Source organism: Candoia aspera, chromosome 1 (genome assembly GCF_035149785.1).
Source record: "Candoia aspera isolate rCanAsp1 chromosome 1, rCanAsp1.hap2, whole genome shotgun sequence".
NCBI lineage: Eukaryota > Metazoa > Chordata > Lepidosauria > Squamata > Boidae > Candoia > Candoia aspera.
In genome coordinates, this window is record NC_086153.1 from 261,903,530 (window position 1) to 261,923,666 (window position 20,137).

The 20,137-nt window shown below is 36.4% G+C and overlaps 1 protein-coding gene across 3 annotated transcripts in view; it reads left to right on the forward strand.

The window, feature by feature from the left end:
- ANO1 (anoctamin 1) overlaps window positions 1–20,137 on the forward strand; it is a 139,373-nt gene that overhangs the window by 68,376 nt on the left and 50,860 nt on the right. For 2 of the 3 annotated variants that reach the window (XM_063289589.1, XM_063289590.1), the window contains exons 7-12: window positions 2,434–2,485; window positions 6,924–6,979; window positions 7,914–7,955; window positions 11,995–12,059; window positions 13,740–13,874; window positions 18,855–19,015. In XM_063289589.1, the coding sequence (XP_063145659.1) occupies window positions 2,434–2,485; window positions 6,924–6,979; window positions 7,914–7,955; window positions 11,995–12,059; window positions 13,740–13,874; window positions 18,855–19,015 (511 nt within the window). Of the gene's footprint in view, window positions 1–2,433; window positions 2,486–6,335; window positions 6,402–6,923; window positions 6,980–7,913; window positions 7,956–11,994; window positions 12,060–13,739; window positions 13,875–18,854; window positions 19,016–20,137 lie in introns of all 3 variants that reach the window. The other variant, XM_063289588.1, reaches the window with a different exon arrangement.

Here is a 20,137-nt window from a genome sequence, read left to right on the forward strand (position 1 = left end):
AGCTGGCAGATTTTGAAAAAATACATCATTGCTCTTAACATGGAAATCAGTCATCAAGGTATCGACTTACATAAATGCATATATCTCCTCACTAACATTCAAGAATAATAGTGGAATTTAAAAAGTGACTTTAAAAAAGAATATTTTAAATTCTAATAAGGGGAATATCCAACTTTTACATTTATATTAGCACCAGCCCAATTTGGTCAGTATAAATGTAGATAATGTAACCAGGAATTGTTTTGTTTGCCAGGCACAGCAAACCAATTATCAGTTGTATCAAATATATATTGGACATCCGTCTGTAATAGCTGCTTTCAATATAAATGAAAGTATTGACTAATAAGATATGGTTGGTACATAAGACATTCATATGTTCATGGTTGCAGCCCTTCTGAAGCAACGATTAAAGTTATTATAAAACTTCAAGACCTTTCCAATTTAATAATTCACAAAGTGGCATATATAATCTCCAGGGCTAGGTGCACATTTAGAAACAATCTCATGTATTTTTTCCATTTTACTTAACATTTTGTTTTGTTTAAATAAGTCTTATTTTTTAAATAGATGCTGGTGAATAAAACAATAGTAGCCATGTACAGTAATTAGCTACTACAGCTGTGTTCTCAAGCCATGGAAACCAATTAAAAAGACTTACCACCTTTCCTCATCTTTCCATTTTGCAAAAGAAAGCATTCTGGACAAAAGGAATACTAACAGCATAACCCTATGTACTGTATGTCTAGCAATTTCCAATTAGTTCACTGAGAAAATCTCCAAAGAACAACATATAGGATTGCAGTCCACAGAGGTTTTTTTAATGCAAAATTGTAAAAAAGATATTTATATGAAATTGTATTACTATGAACAAGTTAATAAATGTTAATATGTAGCATGAAAGACAGTGAAGAAAGTGTATTATTTCTTCTTACTGGGTCATTTGCAAGTTATGCATGTATATATATGTGTATACAGTACATACTTTTTTTTTAATCCGTTCAATCATGTCCGATTCTCAGAGACTGCCTGGACAAGTCCCTGTAGTTTTCTTGGCAAGGTTTTTCAGAAGTGGTTTGCCATTGCCTGCTTCTTAGGGCTAAGAGAAAGTGACTGGCCCAAGGTCACCCAGCTGCCTAAGGCAGGACTAGAACTCATGGTCTTCCAGTTTCTAGCCTGGTGCCTTAACCACTGCACCAAACTGGCTTTCAATCATGTATTACAAAGGTGCTAATAATGTAAATGTGGCAGACTTCCTGCAGGACAGAATTCATGGTTGATACAAAAGCTCCCCACTTGGATTGCCTTGGAAATCATCTAACCAGCTTCCTACAAAATAGTATCTCTTGTTTCTGAAATTATTCCAATTTTCTTTGGAAATAATTGTTCTCCTGTCACACCTATTCAACCAGCAATGTTTGTGGGGAAGGGGGGCCCAAAAAGTAAAGATGCAGTTGCAGCAATGCAGTCAAAGCCCCATGTATGCAAAACGTATGCACGTACAAGAACAGCTTTCAATCAGGTTGCTGCAACTACTATCTTGACTTTTTTGTTATCTGCACCACCACCTCCGGATGCTACTGTACTCAAGCTTCAAAGTCAGTCAATCAAGTCTCTTCTTATGTACATATTGCTTCAATCCCACTTCCTTGACTAAGATGAATCATTCCCAGAAACTCCTTGTGGCTTGGTACACTGCCCAATAAGTTACCAGGTGTCAGAGAATATAACAGCCTATTACATTGCACTGAACGAAAGGCTTCTAAAACTGAGACAGGATAAAAACTAAGTAAGTTAGTTGGTAGATTAAGAGAGGTTTCTAAATGTAGGACTATCAGACTTGGCTGCAAAAATCTGGGCTACCTTAGAGTTTTCTGAATCTCTTTGATTCATTTGGATTTTTGTAGCCCAGCTGAATAATTACAAGTTAATGACGGAAACGTATTACTCCACCCAACATTAACATCTGATCTAGTTGGTAGGTGGGTGATGTTTGCTTTAAGTGTTGAGATAAGCACTATGAGTCTCTGAAACTTATAGTCAGAAATATACAGTAAGTCACAGCAATGTATAAATTTGTTTTGGATAAGGTTAATAGGATGCTTCCACAATATGAACAAGTAATCAGATGGGTTGGTTTAATAATAATTAAATAATAGCCCATTTAATTATTTGTTAATATTGTGGAAACATCCCATTTTCCAACCTTAGGGGGAAAAAGGAGTACCTAATAGTAATGGGGTTTCTTGATGTTGTACAAAAGAATTGTTTTTTATATTATGACTTTCATATTTTTAATTTTATTTTGCATTGGTTTAATTATGATGCTTAAGAACTTTATTGTTAGTCTTTGAAGTGCTACACAGAGAAAACATTATTTCCCATTTCCCAAGGGGCTATTTGTTCTCTGATGCTTATGAAACGTTTTTCCTATAGGTTTATGAAATACTGAAAAGAACTACATGCACCAAAGCCAAGTATAGCATGGGTAAGACAATTTATTTACATTTCAGATTAGTATATATTCTAGATTCCAGAATGTTTTTAGTTTATACTTAAATAAATTATGAATTTTCACAGCTTTCCATAATAAGCTGTGTGCAATATAGGTAACCTGCTTTTGTGAAATGATTTTTAGCTCATAGCATATATGCAGATTTTTGATAAATAAAACACTTATATCTTATAGATATAGACATTGCTTATGCATTTCTGTTTGAATAGATTTTATTTATAAGTACCATTGCCCAAGATAGTTGGATACGGTACTGTCATACAGACACACGTACTATCTTCCCTTCCATATTTACTTAGAAGCAAATGTCTTTTGTTTTCACTAAAGCTAGAAAGTATGGGAATAGCTTCCAGATCTGAGCTGCAAAAATCCAGATGACCACCAGATGGCAGCAAAGATGTATTTACTACCATCTAGTGGCCCTTTGGTTTTTTCCAACCTTGTTCCAGTAGCTGTAATTTAGTTTCAGTATGTGACTTTTCTTTTTCAATTTCACTATTATGTTGTTTTCATTTACTCTAAGTAAACAAGCTCTTTATCAGTAAAGGATTAAATGAAAATGCGGGAAGCTGAATTAATGCTATTCGTATACAAACACATATATTGGCATGAAAACAGTGATTCAGTCCTTCAAAATGAAAGACCAATTAAGTTGATTGTGTCAGACCCTGATTTAAAGTATGCCATATCATCAACCTCTCTACTGCTTGTGTATATGGATATAAATGGACTTTGATCCTTAAAACATACTTTGGGACAGTTTTTTATCATAAAAAGAAGAAATACAATAAAAACTTCTTTTAAACTAAGGCCATACTGAATTAGCAAATAAGAAACTTAAATCTGATGACACACATGCTGAATTTTAAGCATGTATTTTATGTCTCATCTAAGAATATTGTTTCCACTCTATTCCTTGCCATTCTAAAGGGTTTGTTAATTAAGTGGCTCCACTAAAAAGTGTTTTTAATTGAATATATTTTTGTGAGAATAAAGGCCATGCAGCACTTCAGATTCAAAGCAAAAGGTGCTTCAGAGCTTGTGGAACCTGCCTAACTCCTTAAAGCAGATGCAACTTTTCCTGGGGCTGCATGGCTGCCCTCTTCAGCTGTAGGGTGATCCCAGTAAAAGCCATATTTGGTTTAAAGAGTTGTAGAAGGGTGCTACATATATACTCACACATGCAGAAATGCATTTTCCCCTTCAGATCAAAAGCTTTTCATAACCATAATTCTCACAACTATCTGTTTGTAAAATAAGATCCCTGTGGCTCTATCCTTTGCCTTCTCATCTGAAGTACTATCCAGCCCTAGTGTGAACCATTGTTTATATTTGCTGAGTAGCTTTCATAACCTCAAGACATTGGAATCTGACTTTCTGTGTGTACAGCAGCTTTTCTTCCATAGTAAGTTGCTGAGAAGACTTTTGCAGGAAATACCTAGAGGCATATCTCTGCATAAATGCATATGACACTAGGTATGTTGTTAATGGAAGCTATAGAGTTGGATTTTGTGTTGGTCTATTGCAGTAAAAACTATAAAGAACTTAATGTGTTGAAGGCAAGGGCTGTGCAGCAATCTAGATTCAAAGATCCAAATGGGTGTACTGGTTGAGGGTACTCTAAGCCAGACACAGTTTTTCTACTATGCAGTTAAAGAAAAGGACATTGTTTCTGTATTTTCTGACAGGTGCTGTGTATCCCTGTGTGTGCTCCAAATCACATTTTACACATACCACATTAGATTGCTAACGACATGTGTTGAACTGGTTTCGTTCATCTAGGAAACCATTTCTCAGCCCAGTGCTTTCCAGATTTCTCAGATTATACCCAATACCGTACTGAGCAGGAATTATGAAAATCATAATTCTGATTTACTGTCTACTGTAGATCACTTTCTAAAATCATTGCAGTCATTTACTGAGCTGGTTGGTTATGGGAATCAGTCCATACCTTGAACTTGGGTGGTATCTTTGAAAAAGGACAGTTGTCTGTAGCATGAAAAATCAAGATCCAGGAGTTTATGCTTTTTAGCACAGATCTGTTTCACAGCATTTTGCCATTATGATTATAAGCTAACCTGACAGGCATGGTTATATTAACAACAGAAATGGTGTGATGAATTATTTATTCCTTCCATCAGGCATGGATGTAGGAAAAATGCTGGTGCACATTCCATAATTTAAAAAAAATTGTTTGCACGTAAATTTATTTATTTATTATTCAAATTTAATTACCACCCATCTCCCCCAAAAGAGGGACTATAAATGGATGTTATACCTCCTGGAGTGTATTTATAGCAAAAAATATGAATGCTTTCAGTCTGTTAACATAAATAGTAATGGAAATTATTGTAGTTTGGATAGAAGAGGTGAGATTTTATTTTGAATGCACCAAGTTACTAATAAAATGTATAGATGTGAAATGAGGTCTCTAGAGCTCATTATCTCAAAACTGACCTAAGACACCTCAAGGATTCTGTTTTCAGATAATTCGTAGTCCACCCTCAAAAGATTATGCTGTACCAACAAATGTTTCTTGCCATTTGTTTGGATTGCTGTTGGCACTTGGCCAATCTGTAGTCAACATGTAGGTTTATAGTTTCAAGCTTTTAATGCTCAACAGAAGAATTTAGTTACAACTTGTGTGTGCTGCAGGTAGGATTATTATGTTCATGATGTTTAACAAATAAGCAGGGTTGGTATTGTTTTTTTCTTACAACAGGATCCAGGCTTCTGAGAAATGCCCATTTAATAGTGAAGCATCTAGTCTTTGTCATTTTAGAGGTCCAGTTTTTTTATTTGCTACCTAGAGCCACAGACAGAAGAATATATTAGTACAATTGAGAAAATAAAACTGATTATAGTTTGTCTTATGGCCAAGTAGTTCTGGATGCCTTTGCTATTTTAAATATTATAAATATATATTGCAGATGATTTGGAAAGAGAAACTCACTAAGGTTTGCTGTTTAACCTTGATAATAGGCTAGCTTGTGCATGCATAAGTGCTCCTTTTTATATTGCAATTCCATAAATAATTTCAAGTGTACGTTGCATTGATCATTTCAGTTTTTTTAAAGCAAAGGCAAAGCTTTGGTCTTCCAAGTAAACTTTTCCTGAATATCCCAATTATCTGACAGATTATTATCAGGAGAAAATGTACCATTGCACATAAATGTCTTAGGGAACTTTCTGCAGCAATAATGAATGGGAAGGTAGCACAAAATATAATTGGAAATGTTATAATGCTGTATTCAGAAGACATAATATTAGTGAAGTAACTCTTAAGACCAGATAGATGGTGGGTTTTAAGGAAACTGAAAACATTTTCCCAATATACAATCTACCACACAGTGGTATACCCTTTTGTATTCCTATCCAGAGCTTTGTTATCAAGTTAATATCCTCACTGCTTGTTTTATTCTTTTTCATATTGTTTTTACTGATTAGATGAAAGCTAGCATTCGAGATAGGCTATCAGAAACCTCAAGCATGTATTCTTAGGTAATGTAATCCCTTCAAAGTTTGTCAGGACTCCCATATTAAAGAGCTGCTATAGTAATGCTGGCTGCTGTAATGAAACAGCACATCTAGGAATAAAATATAGCTTTCAAGAGTTTATAGAAAGCTGGAATATGATAAGCTATGTCTAAGCACATTCTTCATTCACTGCAAAATCTCAGCATCTCCCAGTGTGTCTAATCTTATTTAATTCCAAAAGCAAAGATGATTCTGCTGAAGGAATAATATACATTTCTCAGAGTCTCCCATCGCACAAGCATTGTAACTGCTCAATCATATAACTAATAGACAAATGTGTAAACAGGGAAAGGAGAGGGAAGAAAGAAGGACACTACCCTTTTAAATAAAAGACGAAAATGTGATAAATATGGTAAGTATGATGCCAAGGTCTTTCCAAAGGCTTTCCAAATAGCTTCTCTAATCAAGCTTAAATCTGATTTTAAAACTCTCTGTGTGAGTGTGTGTGTATGGTTTGCATGAGGATGTGCATGGGGATATGTCCTGTCCCCAGTGTTCAATCCAAGCTGAACTTTCTCTTTCTTACAATTTCGCCTTTTGCTACCCTTCCAAATCTGTGGGCTTGCTTTTCAAATCCAATTTAAAGATTCCAGGTATGTAAGTTATTATACTGACTAATTTCAAGTCATTGGCTTCCTCCCTTGATTCTGAAATACATGATTTCTGATTCTCCATGGTTTTCTATTTCTTGATATCAATCCACTTTATAGTCCATACAGTTAAAAAATATGGAGTCAAATGAAATGGGCTGAAATTCATTGTCTAACAAAATTACTAAAGTTTTGAGGGGGAAATCTCTACAACTGGAAAGTGGGTTTACTTGAGGGAATTCAAATGTGGGAACTTAAATAGGTATTTCTTCTTGTTTTTCCAGGGATCACCAGTCTACTTGCCAATGGCGTTTACAGTGCTGCATATCCCTTGCATGATGTAAGTAGTCTTGGAATATATTTTGTGTTTCTAAAAGCCAATACCAAGGATCACTAACGCATTAGGTATGAATGACACTATTCTAAACATCTTCAGTATTTCATGAGCCTCGTAGCCTACTGTACATTTAGATTAAAAATTAGCAGTTTGTTCAAGAATCCACCAACTTGTTATGGGTTTTAGCCCCAAATGAACTTTCTTTAGTTTTATATGAAATAGAACTATAAAATTGACTCAGCAAATGACCAACTCAACAAAAACCCACACAGTTGATCTTCTGCTGTCAGGAACTCTGGAACTGTTAGATATAAATATGTATCCTATCTACCTACAGTACTTGTTTTCCTGATTTAAATATGTTTGATATCTCTGTATGCTTATAAAGGTTTAGATGGTGATGACTAGATAGGAAGATATATTAGCTATTCAAATTGTTTTGTGTTCCGGCTACATATTAAACGATGCTTATATTTTTGCATGAATGGCCACCCTTTTGTGATTTTTTATTACTATCGAATATTATAAAGGTGCAGGTAATTCTCAGTACTAGCAGAAACTTAGTAATTATTAATGTACATTTCTATGATGGATGCTTATGATCATCCTACTACAGCAACAGGAATATATGTTTTGTATAAAAGTGACTGATTTAGTCAATGTCATGCTTGAAAAATGATTGTTAACACAAACATTAAAAAAAATTACTGGCGCGGCTTTCTTATGATCTTAGGACTGTATCTAGTCAGTCAGAAGATTAAGAATGAAATACTCTAAACAGAATGTATTTTTCACTGCTTCTAGACCTTTGGATCATTATTGGCTTTTTGTGGGGGACCTGTGGCTTAAACTATACACTGATACAGTAGTTACAAACAGAATGTATTCCAGCTGTAGGTATTCCTTGTTGGATAACATCATTTTTCTTTTTTTAAAGGGTGATTACGAAGGTGAACATGTTGAGCCTAATGACAGAAAAGTAAGTTGATACAGGACAACTCAGCATGTTCAAGTGTCAGCTTTAAGAGTCATCTGTTCTGATGTGGACAGTTGCCAATATTTTACAGAAAGGCAAAGACATTTAGAAGTGCTCTTTTAAAACCTTATATTTGCTGTAGCAGGACGTCCTCTGTAGATGCACGCAGACATTATTTATTAAAGAATTTACAATCACAGACCAAAAAGAAAAAAGGAAAATTAAAATGCAGTATATCTGTCATGAGTAAGGATGGCGAGCAGCAGGCTCCCATCCAGACTGTTAAGCGCATGCGTAGCACTGAGGAATTGGGCAGCCATTCAAAGAGACACAGATCGGGCCCGCCTTAGCCTTTGGGGTTTATATGTCTGGGTTTTCCCCACGCTTCTTCAGTTTGTTAGGATTCCTGTTATGTACTATCAATAAACATTAGAGACCAGTTCCTTGTCTCAGCGTGGTTCCTGGCTGTTAGGACAATATCCAAGATAAAAGCCAAGAGCTAAGAATGCCTCTGTATGTTCTGATCCAACAGTTTCTGACTGCCATTGCTCTGGCCCAGAATTTGGTCACTTTCTTAAAGACTTCACAGTGTTGGGTGTTTAATAGGAATCACCTAGCTGCCTGTTGGGATGGGTTTGATAATTTGAGAGGAGAGGAAAGACTAGCTCCATTCTCCAAGGGTGATAGGAATAGCATTTCAAAAGTACATGTGCAACTATCTCAATTTCAGCCATAAGCATTTTTGGATAGGAGTATTATTGAACCTCCTGGTCAATGCCATTGAAGGCAGAGCATTTAAATATATCAGTGTAAGTACCCTCCTGTGTAGGGGCACAGGTATATCTAACAGTATTTGGGGATAGTGGGAAGTGGATACGTGAGTATATTTAGTAGAGGTGTGAGGTCTTAAATCTATCCCTTTGTATATCAAGGTTGAAAATTCTCTGGTTGATCATACTCCAGGCTTTGTCTAAGCTCAGTATAGATAAGGTTGTGGAGGTAAACCCACAGTAGACTACACTGGATGTTATTTGCTTCTTCCATGGGGAATTGTAGTGGTATATTAGTACAAGTTGGTCTAGGGACTTCTCCCATAGATTTGTTTAAATCAGAACTTTAACCGGAAGATCCTGAAGCAGAACTTAAGAGAGACACATCCAAGATCTAAAGAAGTGTATTTGCAACAGAAAAAGGAACTCAGAGCAGAGACCTCAGGAATTTGGACTAAACTGCTTCTGGCACAACACTGTTTATTAGCACACCATATGCTATACAGCGGAAGACTTAGTACTTTAGCTTTAAAAAGTTTTAGTGCTGCAGGCACATAGTTGTTTCCCTTAGAGTTGTAATATACCAGGCTGGAGACTGGTGTATTAAACAAAAGTCAAGTATCTTAAGGCCACTTATCCTGTAAAAGTAATTAACATGACAGTGTCATCCTTACCATTAAACAGAAATAGTGGTCCCTCATACAATTGATTCTCTGTGTTACAAAAGCTAGCAAAGTGCTTATCACATTTTTATTACTATATTTTTTAGTGCTGCACTAAACTTTCTCCTTTTTGCTGCCATTTTTATTCATACTGATGGAAAAGAAATGGGTTTTGGTTTTGGTTTTCAAAAAGGAAAAGAACATTTTGGTGAAATCTTGATAAAGTATAGGGCTCTGGCACGCTTTACTTCTGTGTGAGTAAATGGTGCAAATGAGTGTCCTGTTTTTCACTATATAATTATCTCTAGAGCAGTCTGCTACCTGGAGTTCAATTAAATTCCAAGGAAAAGCAGGTACCCAGGGAAATTGCAGGATGCTGGAGAGATTCATAATAGAAAAACAACACCATTAACATCTGCCATCTCATGACAATAAAATAAGCTCAGATTCTAAAGCACTCTGAGAAGAAGATAGAAATCTGGATCTAGTAGAAAGCTTTGGGGAAACTGGAAATCATATTTGAATATAACTATCTGTTTTTATTCTGAAGGAGAAGTGGTTCTGGATTTTAAAAAAAAAAAAGCTTGGCCACTCTTACTATTACAAAACTTCACTGGGGAGGGAATCATTTTCTATTCCATCTTTGTCCAGTCTGGAGTGGTTTTGACTTAATTATGAGTGCATGTGTATTCCTGATCTCATTGTTAGCAATTGCATCATCGAATGGGAGAATGATGCAGACCTGGATTATTTAACGCAACAGCTTCATTTGCACGTGTTCCAAGTGGCATGTACCAGATTCCATATAATCACATATCAGAGAAAAATTGTAACATTATCTCAAATTGTTTTACTGGATGCATTTAGTCATGAACATAAATAATCACATAATGTCAGAAACATTCTGAACCTACAGTATGACCTCATTTTCTTCTTTTTTTCTGACTTTGTACTGAGGAAAAGCAGAGAAAGTAAATGGCAAAATAATGCCATGATCTAATCCAGTCTCAATTCAGTCAATAAATTAAAGTAAATAACTATAAGTGTTTCCAAATTTCTACTTACTGTTTATAGTAGTAGTAGTAACAGTAACAGTAATAGTAGTATTTCAGTGTATATTCTGGCTTTCCCTTTCTAATGCATGTGAGATAGCTAACAAACAATAAATAGTTATTAAAAATAGCTAAGTTTAGAACATTATACAGAAAAATGCTAATAAATCATCAAAGATTCCTATAATTAAGTTGAAATTTAAGGCATTCTACATGGTTTAAATTCTCATTCTTGGGGACTTTGTTTTTAAAAAATGTGTTAAAGTAAAATTAGAAACCGATATTGATATCTCAATCCACATTACAACTTTCGGTAAATAAACATGCATTAGGTCTAATATAACTGATGGAAAGCTTTCATTAATCACTGGGGCATTGGAAGTAAAATATGTGCTTTGGTAATTCATTATTTATTTTCACATGAATGAAGGAGGTCACAGAATAAATCATGCTCTCATTCAGCATAATCTTTCATGATACTCATATAGGTAAGGATCCTTGTGTTATATCTTCTAAATTGTAATCCAGTTTGTCTATATGGGTCAGACTTTATTATTTTTAATGTAATTTGTGGATTATAACCCTCCTGATATCCTTCAGACAGAGTGGGCTATAAATATTATAAGAAAAGAAAAAGTCAAATAAAAGAACTAAATGTAGGAAATGCTTCATGTCTGAAAATCCAGGGAAACATTTTCCCTGAAATTTAGAATAATTGAATATTTCAGAAGGCAAATTTCAGTATTCAGTTTGTCAAGCTTCATCTTAGTGGTATGTTTGTCAAGTTTAACGATTTAGTGTCTTTTTGGCTTTGATAAATCTTGCAATAGTAGTAACTCCAGAAGCTCACCTCCTAACAACATGAAAAACTGTTTCTGCATCTTAATAGAAATTCAGTCCATATCTAACTGACCTCCAATATAGGGTACATTAGTTTAGGTTCTGGTTTTGTGTGTGCATGTGTGTGTGTGTGTGCGCGTGCGCGCGCGCCTTCAAATCAATGTTGACTCCTGGTGACTGCCTGGTCTAGTCCCTGTAGTTTTCTTGGCAGCATTATCAGAAGTGGTTTGCCCTTGCCTGCTTCCCAGGGCTGAGAGAGAGTGGCTGGCCCAAGGTCCCCCAGCTGGCTTTGTGCCTAAGGGGGAACTAGAACTCACAGTCTCCCAGTTTCTAGCCTGGTGCCTTAACCTCTACACCAAACTGGCTCTCATATTAGTTTAGTAACTGCATATATTCTGGCTCATACAGATTCATCAATAACATCCTCCAAATCTATTAAGAGCTTTTCTAGTATTCGCATTGCCTCCAATCACAGCTTCAGGACCTCAGTTGCATCTCACTATCCTGTGCTTATTAGTCTTTCTATAGATGAATACAAGAACATGACAGTGAGCCAAACCACAGGCACATTCAGTATTTAATGCAAGCTGTATGTATTGGTGGAACACAGAAAACTAAAATATAATGACACCAAACGACACTATGAACTATGCAGTAGAACTGAGGGAAGAAATGACTTGCTTCCAGTTTTCATTTTCTGTTTAAATTTCTTTTACAGCTCCTGTGTGAAGAATGGGCAAGTTATGGAGTATTTTATAAATATCAGCCAATTGACTTAGTAAGGTAAGAAACAGTGACAACTCCTTACTTGTCCTTACTCTAAGTGCTGATGTGTTTGTATACAGTATGTGCATTAATAGTAGTAGTATCAGTATTGCACAGACCATACTATAGCCCTATATTTTCCCAGATTTACAACAAGTAGTGATCTTAAACTATTTGAATAGTGTGGTTTAGTTTTTTTGCTTTTTCAACAAATATACTAATATACTCAAATACATGGACCTTGGAAGCAAAATCAGGTAAAAATACTGTAAAATGGACATTATAATCCAAATCCAAATCCAATTCCAGTAGTTCTCATGTTTCCAGATCAATATGTGACTAAATCTTTTTTCACCCATTTTTTGCTAATGGTGCTTATCCCTTACACACCTTGCTGCTAAATGATATTGTTTCTTTACTTTGGACAAATCCCTTTTTCTTGAGCTTCATTAAACAGAGACTAGTTACAAGCAGATACATATTATTCATATTCAAATGTATTTTTTTATTTAATAAATAATTATAATAATAGTTCTGGACCAAATCTACCATCTATGGCACTCCACCTCTGGTACTTCAATTCACGTAGGAAATACTTAGAGCTCAAACTGTGTGCTACAGCATGCCAGGATGCTGTGGCAAATACACAGAGGCACTATAGGTTATTTTAAATTTAGACCTAACTACTTAATAAACAGAACTGTTAGGTCTAGAGATGCTATGAAAAAATTACCAAGACACTAAAGGGTGCCATGAACTGAGGAAGCTTGGGAACCTCTGCCTTAGGGTGTTGTTTTATACTGAATAAAACTATTGGTCCATCTAGAACAGTGTTTCTCAAACTTGGCAAGATGTGTGGACTTCACGCTGACTGGGGGATTCTGGGAGCTGAAGTCCACACATCTTAAAGTTGTCAAGTTTGAGAAACACTGATCTAGAAGATTGTGGTCTATACCAGCTCTCCTGAATTTAATGGTCTCTAAATGTATTGGGTCTTCCACTTACAGAATTCCAAACTAGTTTTCCCAAAAGAACTGGAGGGCACCAAGTTCAGGAAGCCTGGCATATACTGAACAATGCAGGACTCTCAGGTTGCAGATGGCTCTTTCCCAGTTCTACCAAGAGATTCAATTCGGAATTTTTTGTCTGCAAACCATTTGCCCTACTAATGAAGACCATATGGAAGTTACCGCTGATCCAGAATGCAGCAGCTCAGGTAGTAATGGGTACACCAAACTACACCCAAGTAACACCACAGCTTTGCAAGTGGCACTAACTCCTAGTGGGCTTCCAGGTACAATTCAAGGTGCTGGCTACCACCCATAAAGCCATTCACGGCACAAGGCCAGAAAGATTGTTTATGCGACCATACATCTCCAATAATTTCTTCCTGTCCCAAGGTTCACAAGGTGGGTATGCTCCAGGTCCCCTCTATGAAACAATGCCATTTATAGCTATAGAAACAGAAAGGTAAAGCTACTTTATACGTAAGCAAGAATGGAGTACTTATTTGATGTCTTTGTCCGGGATCTGTTCCAAGTAGCATACATGAATTCTCCAAGCGGAAATGCATTCCAGCTAATCAACAGGATTTATTTTCTCATTCAAAGTCAGCCATGCTGTGTAATTCATAAATTTAGCCATGATATATTTGCCATGATACATTATACAGTGTTTTTCCCCTTTAATTTATTTCAGGAAGTACTTTGGTGAAAAGATTGGACTATACTTTGCCTGGCTGGGAGTTTATACACAAATGCTCATTCCAGCTTCCATTGTGGGAATTATCGTGTTCCTTTATGGTTGTGCAACTGTTGATGAGAATATACCAAGGTAAATCATACATGCAGAAGTCTCTGGGTTTTGTACAAAGCCATCATTTTCACATGTTCAGTATGCTCAAAATTATCCTAAATGGTATCCTAACTAAATGGTTAATCCTTTAGGTTTTGAGTCATCCTTTAGGTTTTGCAGCCATACTCTTATGTATCACATATTACAACATTTATTTCTGAAATCAGGATCTTATATTATTACATTCATGAGTTCTGCTTATGAATAATGAGAAGTTAGGTGACAGCATTTCCCCAGGATTCAGTTTTCTTGGTTACGGGTTTGATGGAGTTTCTGTGATATAAGACTGATTAATGCAAATAAACACAATGAAAAAAGTGAATAGTTCATAACATTAATACTCCAATAAATTCCCATTTCTCAGTGTACTCAGAGCCATCGAATGCCTCCTCTTAGCTGTATGAAAATGTATATTAGCTGCCTTAGAACTAGCCAGCCTTTGCCACAGTGGACATTTGTATGCATATAGTCACGCTTTCAGTTATCTGATGTTCATGTGTACAAACAGAGCACAGTCTGCCCTTTTCATGCATAATTTAGTGTGGTGCCTTCAATATCCTTAGATGGCATCTGTGGACCCCAAAATGACAAAAAAATAGAAAGTGACCCACATTTCAGCCATTTCTCTTTTCCAAAATTATTTGCATGATTATTTAATACAGTAAACCTGGGATATGTCATGTGAAGATAAGACATCCATTGCTGTTGCTCTGACTGCAAGCAACCAGATTGGCTATGGTGGAATGTGGATATCTAGAAACTGAGGGTGAATCACTCTTCCTCCCCCATCCATTTGACTGCTAAATAGCTTTTGTGGGAAGGGACAGCAACTCAATGGTAGAGCACATGCCTTGCACACAGAACAGAATGCATGGCAATCTTTCTCAATCTCAGCAGCTTTAAGATGTGTGGGCTTCAACTCCCAGAATTCCCCAACCAGCATTGGGTGTACAGCATTGGGTGCACACTAGTCAGTGGCTACAGTACTGGGCTAGATGGAGCAGTCATCTGACTCAGCATGCAACAGCTTGCACTATGATGGAATTGCATCCGTTGAGTAACTTGCACTCCATGCTTTTTGGTGTTTAAGCATATCTAGATTGAGCCTGGAATCTTTTCCACATGTGTAAAGAATACCTTTCAAAGGGTTGAAATATGCTTGCCATCTGATCATCACTGCTCAAACTATGAGTGAATGCTTTTCCTCTCATGTGTGCTTTTCACAGATAGCATGAATTTAGCAACACATGAAGTAATATCATACCAGAGCATTCACAGATAAATGTGTTTATTGTGCACCAATTTTTGTAAGTAGTTAAGAAAAGTCGTGGCTTAAAATAAACAGACAAATGTCACTTAAATTTCTACAGCCATAATTAATTTGATATATAGTGAAATTCTCCCCCACCACTACCACACACACATACAAAAGGCTGCAGTACTATACTTGATTAACTGAGTAGATCCAATGAAATCAGTAGAATTTATTTTTAAGTAGACCTGCATAGGAGTATATTACATCACCTGATAAGGTGATACCTTTGTCTCCATTTAATGAATAATTCTGTGTGATTTCCAGTATGTTCATCTTAAAAGTGTGCATATCCTGACACCAACAGATGTTGTTTGAGGAAAAAGATGTAATTTACTTCCTTTTTACCTCTTTAGAGTCTTTGTTCCCTGTGTCTGTTTTTAAACATTTTTAATGTTTTTCATTGCAAATATATAAGTTACAGGAAATAGAAGAAAACTAGAAAAGTGTATGAGTTCTGTCATGTCAATAACACAGTGATTTATGAAACAGATCAGATATTTTGCACTGAGCCATTTGAAAGAATTTCTGCAGAATCAAAACGAAACATTAAAATACATCTTGCAATGGTTCTAAGCTATAGAACTTAGCCTGAGATTTTGGAATAATAGACTTCCCTACTTTTTTATCTGTCCATTAGCTCTGTTTCTGAACTATCCTACATATTAGCCAGAATGAAACAAGAGGGAATCGTAACAGAATTTTGCACTGCTCTAATTCAATAATATAAATGGTTCCTCTGTAAAAACATACCTGAATATAGTAATTTAGCATAACAGGAAGAGAGCTATATTAAAATTTGCAGTCTTTAAGTGTTATGGTTCAGAATTCTACCACCCAACTCATTCTCCATTGCATGCCAGCTGTTACTCAATAGACAAATCTACTTACATAAAGTAGTGAACACACAATCTATATGATCACAATAATGTAATAGGCATCATACAATTAGGGGCCATGGTGAACACTACTGTCCTGCTTCTGAGCTCACATGACTCCCCATTCCCATCCCAGAGATTAACAGTTGAGCATGGACACCAAAAAAAGGAAAGGCTATGTGCATTGGTTTCTACAGGACCTAGAACATTAATTGGGTGACATTTGTTGTAATCCACAATCTGTATGGTTAGCTTTCCATTCATACTCAATACAGGAAAGTTGGAAATAACAAGAAGAAACCATAGTGTTTGCAGAAGTTTAAAAAGGTAAGATGGTAGGTAGGTACATAGGTAGGTAGGTAGGCAGGCAAGTAGGTAGGTAGGTAGGTAGGTACGTAGATAGATAGATAGATAGATAGATAGATAGATAGATAGATAGATAGATAGATAGATAGATAGATAGATAGTCACACATTGATGAGTGTTTGTGGGGTGAGGAGAAATGAAATACAGAGCTGGGATTCCAAATTGAAAACTCTATAGCACATTATGTTGTTGCAGGTCTTTCTTTACTGCTATTTATAATTTTTTTATTGTATTGTATTTGTTAGTGCCTTTGAGTCAGCTTTGACTCCTGGTGACTGCCTGGAGTAGATCTGCAGTTTTCTTGGCCACATTTTCAGAAGTGGTTTGCTTCAGCCTTCTTCCTCAGGCTGAGAGAGAGTGACTGGCCTGAAGTCAACTGGCTTTGTGCCTAAAGCAGGGCTCAGACTTAGAATCTCCTGGTTTCTAGCCTGCCTTAACCACTGCACCAGACTGGCTCTCTTACTGCTAATTAGGCATTACAATTCAAAAAGTATGTTAACAAGTTGGAAACAGTCATGAAACTCTGTGATAAAAGTATAGGAGAAAACTCTAGGCAGAAACACTTAAGAAATTGTTTGTGTTTAACCTAGATAAAAAAGGAATGGGTGAAGTGCTTACATTCTAGAACTATTTAAAAAGATGTGAAGAAAAAAGGGAACTTTTTATCTTTTCAACTAAGCAGAATGCAGGGATACATCATTTTAAATTATTTAATTTTACTGACTCCTACAATCTACACTTACCCCAAGAAGCTCAGAGCAATGTAAGTGGGGATGTTCTGAGTTGTTCTGCTGTCACACCTTTTGAATCTTGTGAAACCCCTTGTCAAGAATTATTTTTAAAAAGGAGTGGCAACCTGTGTGCATTGAGCCCATTCTTTGCAGCCCCCAGAATCTCCTGGGACTACTAATGCTGAAAAGTGGTGGTACAATTTCTCATCATTATGAAACAAGAAACACATGGAAACTGTGCCATATGTCATGCAATAAACTCAGCATTAGTTTAAAAAATCCCTTCCAGGTTCTCCCCAAGACCCCCAACAAAAAACAGGCCCCACCTGGTTTGCATAACTGTCTAAAGCACCGTGGCCTTCAAATGCCAAAAAAATGTTAACTGAAGTGCACAGCCATAAAAATGTCATAAAATAATAATATATTAACATAATAATCAGATAGGTTTGGAGGCAGTAATTTGCCCAGGACTGTCCAGATTGTGTGATCAACTAAGATTTCAGTCCAAGGCCAATATTCAACATCCCAGGAAGTTAAATTCATTAAAGTAGAATTACACAACTCTGAAATACGTTTAATTAACGATTCCCTTTGAGACAAGCTTGACTCCTGATGAGTGATGGACATGTGCCATCCTGTATTAACCAGGTTTGATCCTGTTACATTTTTTTAATGTTAATCACAATCAGATACTACCTTCTGATAAGGAAAATGGTATATAAATTCATTTAATAAATAAAATGTAACTGGAAGTGATTTCATGGTACAAGCATCATGCATTGATGGATTGGATAAACAAAGGCAGTAGACCTACTATTCAGATTTGTCTGGATGCATGACAGTTTCTACTTACATTTTATTCACATTACTTGAAACTTGTTACAAACCACCTGCAGTTTAGTTTGGTGATGACACAGATAGTCTGCATGGCTCAATCCTTCTTACTTCAGGCAGTATACCTTTTCAGATATGATACTCAAAAAGGGAGGAATTCTGGTTGAAAACTAATACCAGCTAGCATTAACCATGAATAATACAAATATAGCAATAGTTCAGCAGTTGTAGCAATAGTCTTCTTTTCTCTTTCCTGGAAAGGAAAGAGAAAAGAAAGATCAAGGAGAATCCAGGAATGCGTGGTTCTGCAGCCTGCTTCAAATCACTCTGTCATGTTTTTAAAATGGGCAGTGATCCTTTTATACAGTAGTAGGCTAGTATATTTCTGTGATTAGAAGACTGGATTATGTTTCAGAAGATCTGAGTAGACGGTCTTAGTGCGCTGCACTATTGCAGTCTCCTGGGATAGTGTTACATAAAACAATTAGCCCAGATGATTGTACCAACACAAAAATACTCAGAAGGGCACCAGTATTCAGTGCAGCAGTATGTACCAGAGTAATTAGCCCAAATGTTTAATTTGCTTTTTCCAGTTGTAAGGAATCCATGATGCCACTCAGCTCCTGTCCTTTTGAATTTAACTTCCGTTTATAATGTGCATGTCATGCAGCTGACACTGTAATACAAAGCATCTGAAGTGGGCGGAAAAGGGTTAAGGTTGGATGAATATGCTTGGCATCAAGTCATGCTCAGTGCACATATATCACAACTCAGGGACTCAGCAGGAAGCAAAATGGAGGACGTGTTCACCTTTCATTTACTGCTTGTTTTCCTTCAGCATGGAGATGTGTGACCAGAGAAACAATATCACCATGTGCCCCTTATGTGACATAACATGTAGCTATTGGAAATTGAGCTCTGCTTGTGCCACTGCTCGGGCCAGCCATCTCTTTGATAATCCAGCCACTGTCTTCTTCTCAGTCTTCATGGCTCTCTGGGGTAAGAACGTTTATATAACTCTGGTGTATGCGTGAGGTTTTCATTTAATTTTGAGTTTAACTTTCCTTACATGCAGAACAAGCAGGAGGATATGTCTTCGACAGTTAATTATCTGCACTGTCCCTTTTTGGTCCTTCTGTTATAAAACTCACATTTACATTTATGTTCTGGACTGAAAGTTAAAATTCAGAAGGTTGCTTGGATGAGTACAAAGCGAAGCATTTGGCACAACTGCCTAAGGGATTGCATAGCATGTCAACAATATCTATTTGCAGACTTAGCCTCCAAATTAGAAAAAGTGATTGAGGGTTGGTAATTTTAGGGAAATGGTCTTGATCTGATCAGAAGACTATAACACTAAATCGTGGTTAAACTAATTAAGTGTATAATGTCACCAATAGGATACTGTTTATATCACTCTAGATGTCCTTTTAGTCTTGAGGACATCTCATGTTCATGAAGAACCTACATAATCCACATATTGAGATGCTGTAGCAACAGAAAACCATGTATTAAATGGATTGTGGAAAACAAAAGCGAAAAACTAAGATCTAGCTTTTAAAAAAAAATTGAAAGTTTTCTTCACATTTGAATCTGGGACACCTACATCGTGGTAAAACATCCTGGTATTGCAGTGGTGTATCCCTGCATATGACTTAGATGTAGTAAGAGATGCAGGGATGTAGATGTTTGCACATAGTGAAGAAATTGGTATATTCCAACTCTGTTAATGGCTACTCCATCATGATGGCTGTATATTATTTCCAGCATCAGATTGTGTGGTTCTGAATACCAGTTGCTAGGGAAAAAGAGTGGGAAGGCTGTGTTTGTTTTCTGGTTTTGTGCTTCTCATACTGAATGTTTTGCTTCCCATAGCAGTTCTAATAGGCCATCCTACACCATAACATGGAACTCTCCAGCTGTGTATTGAGATTGCATATTGGCCATGCTGGCAGGGATTTCTGAGAATTGCAATCTCAACATATGTGGAAGGTGCCAAATTGGAGGAAGCTAAGATAAAACTCTGGGGGATATACTTAATGCAGTTCCTATGCAGGATATTTTCATAGAACTATTTATGAATTATGGCTTGTATTATATTTGTCCATAATGCTTGAAGAC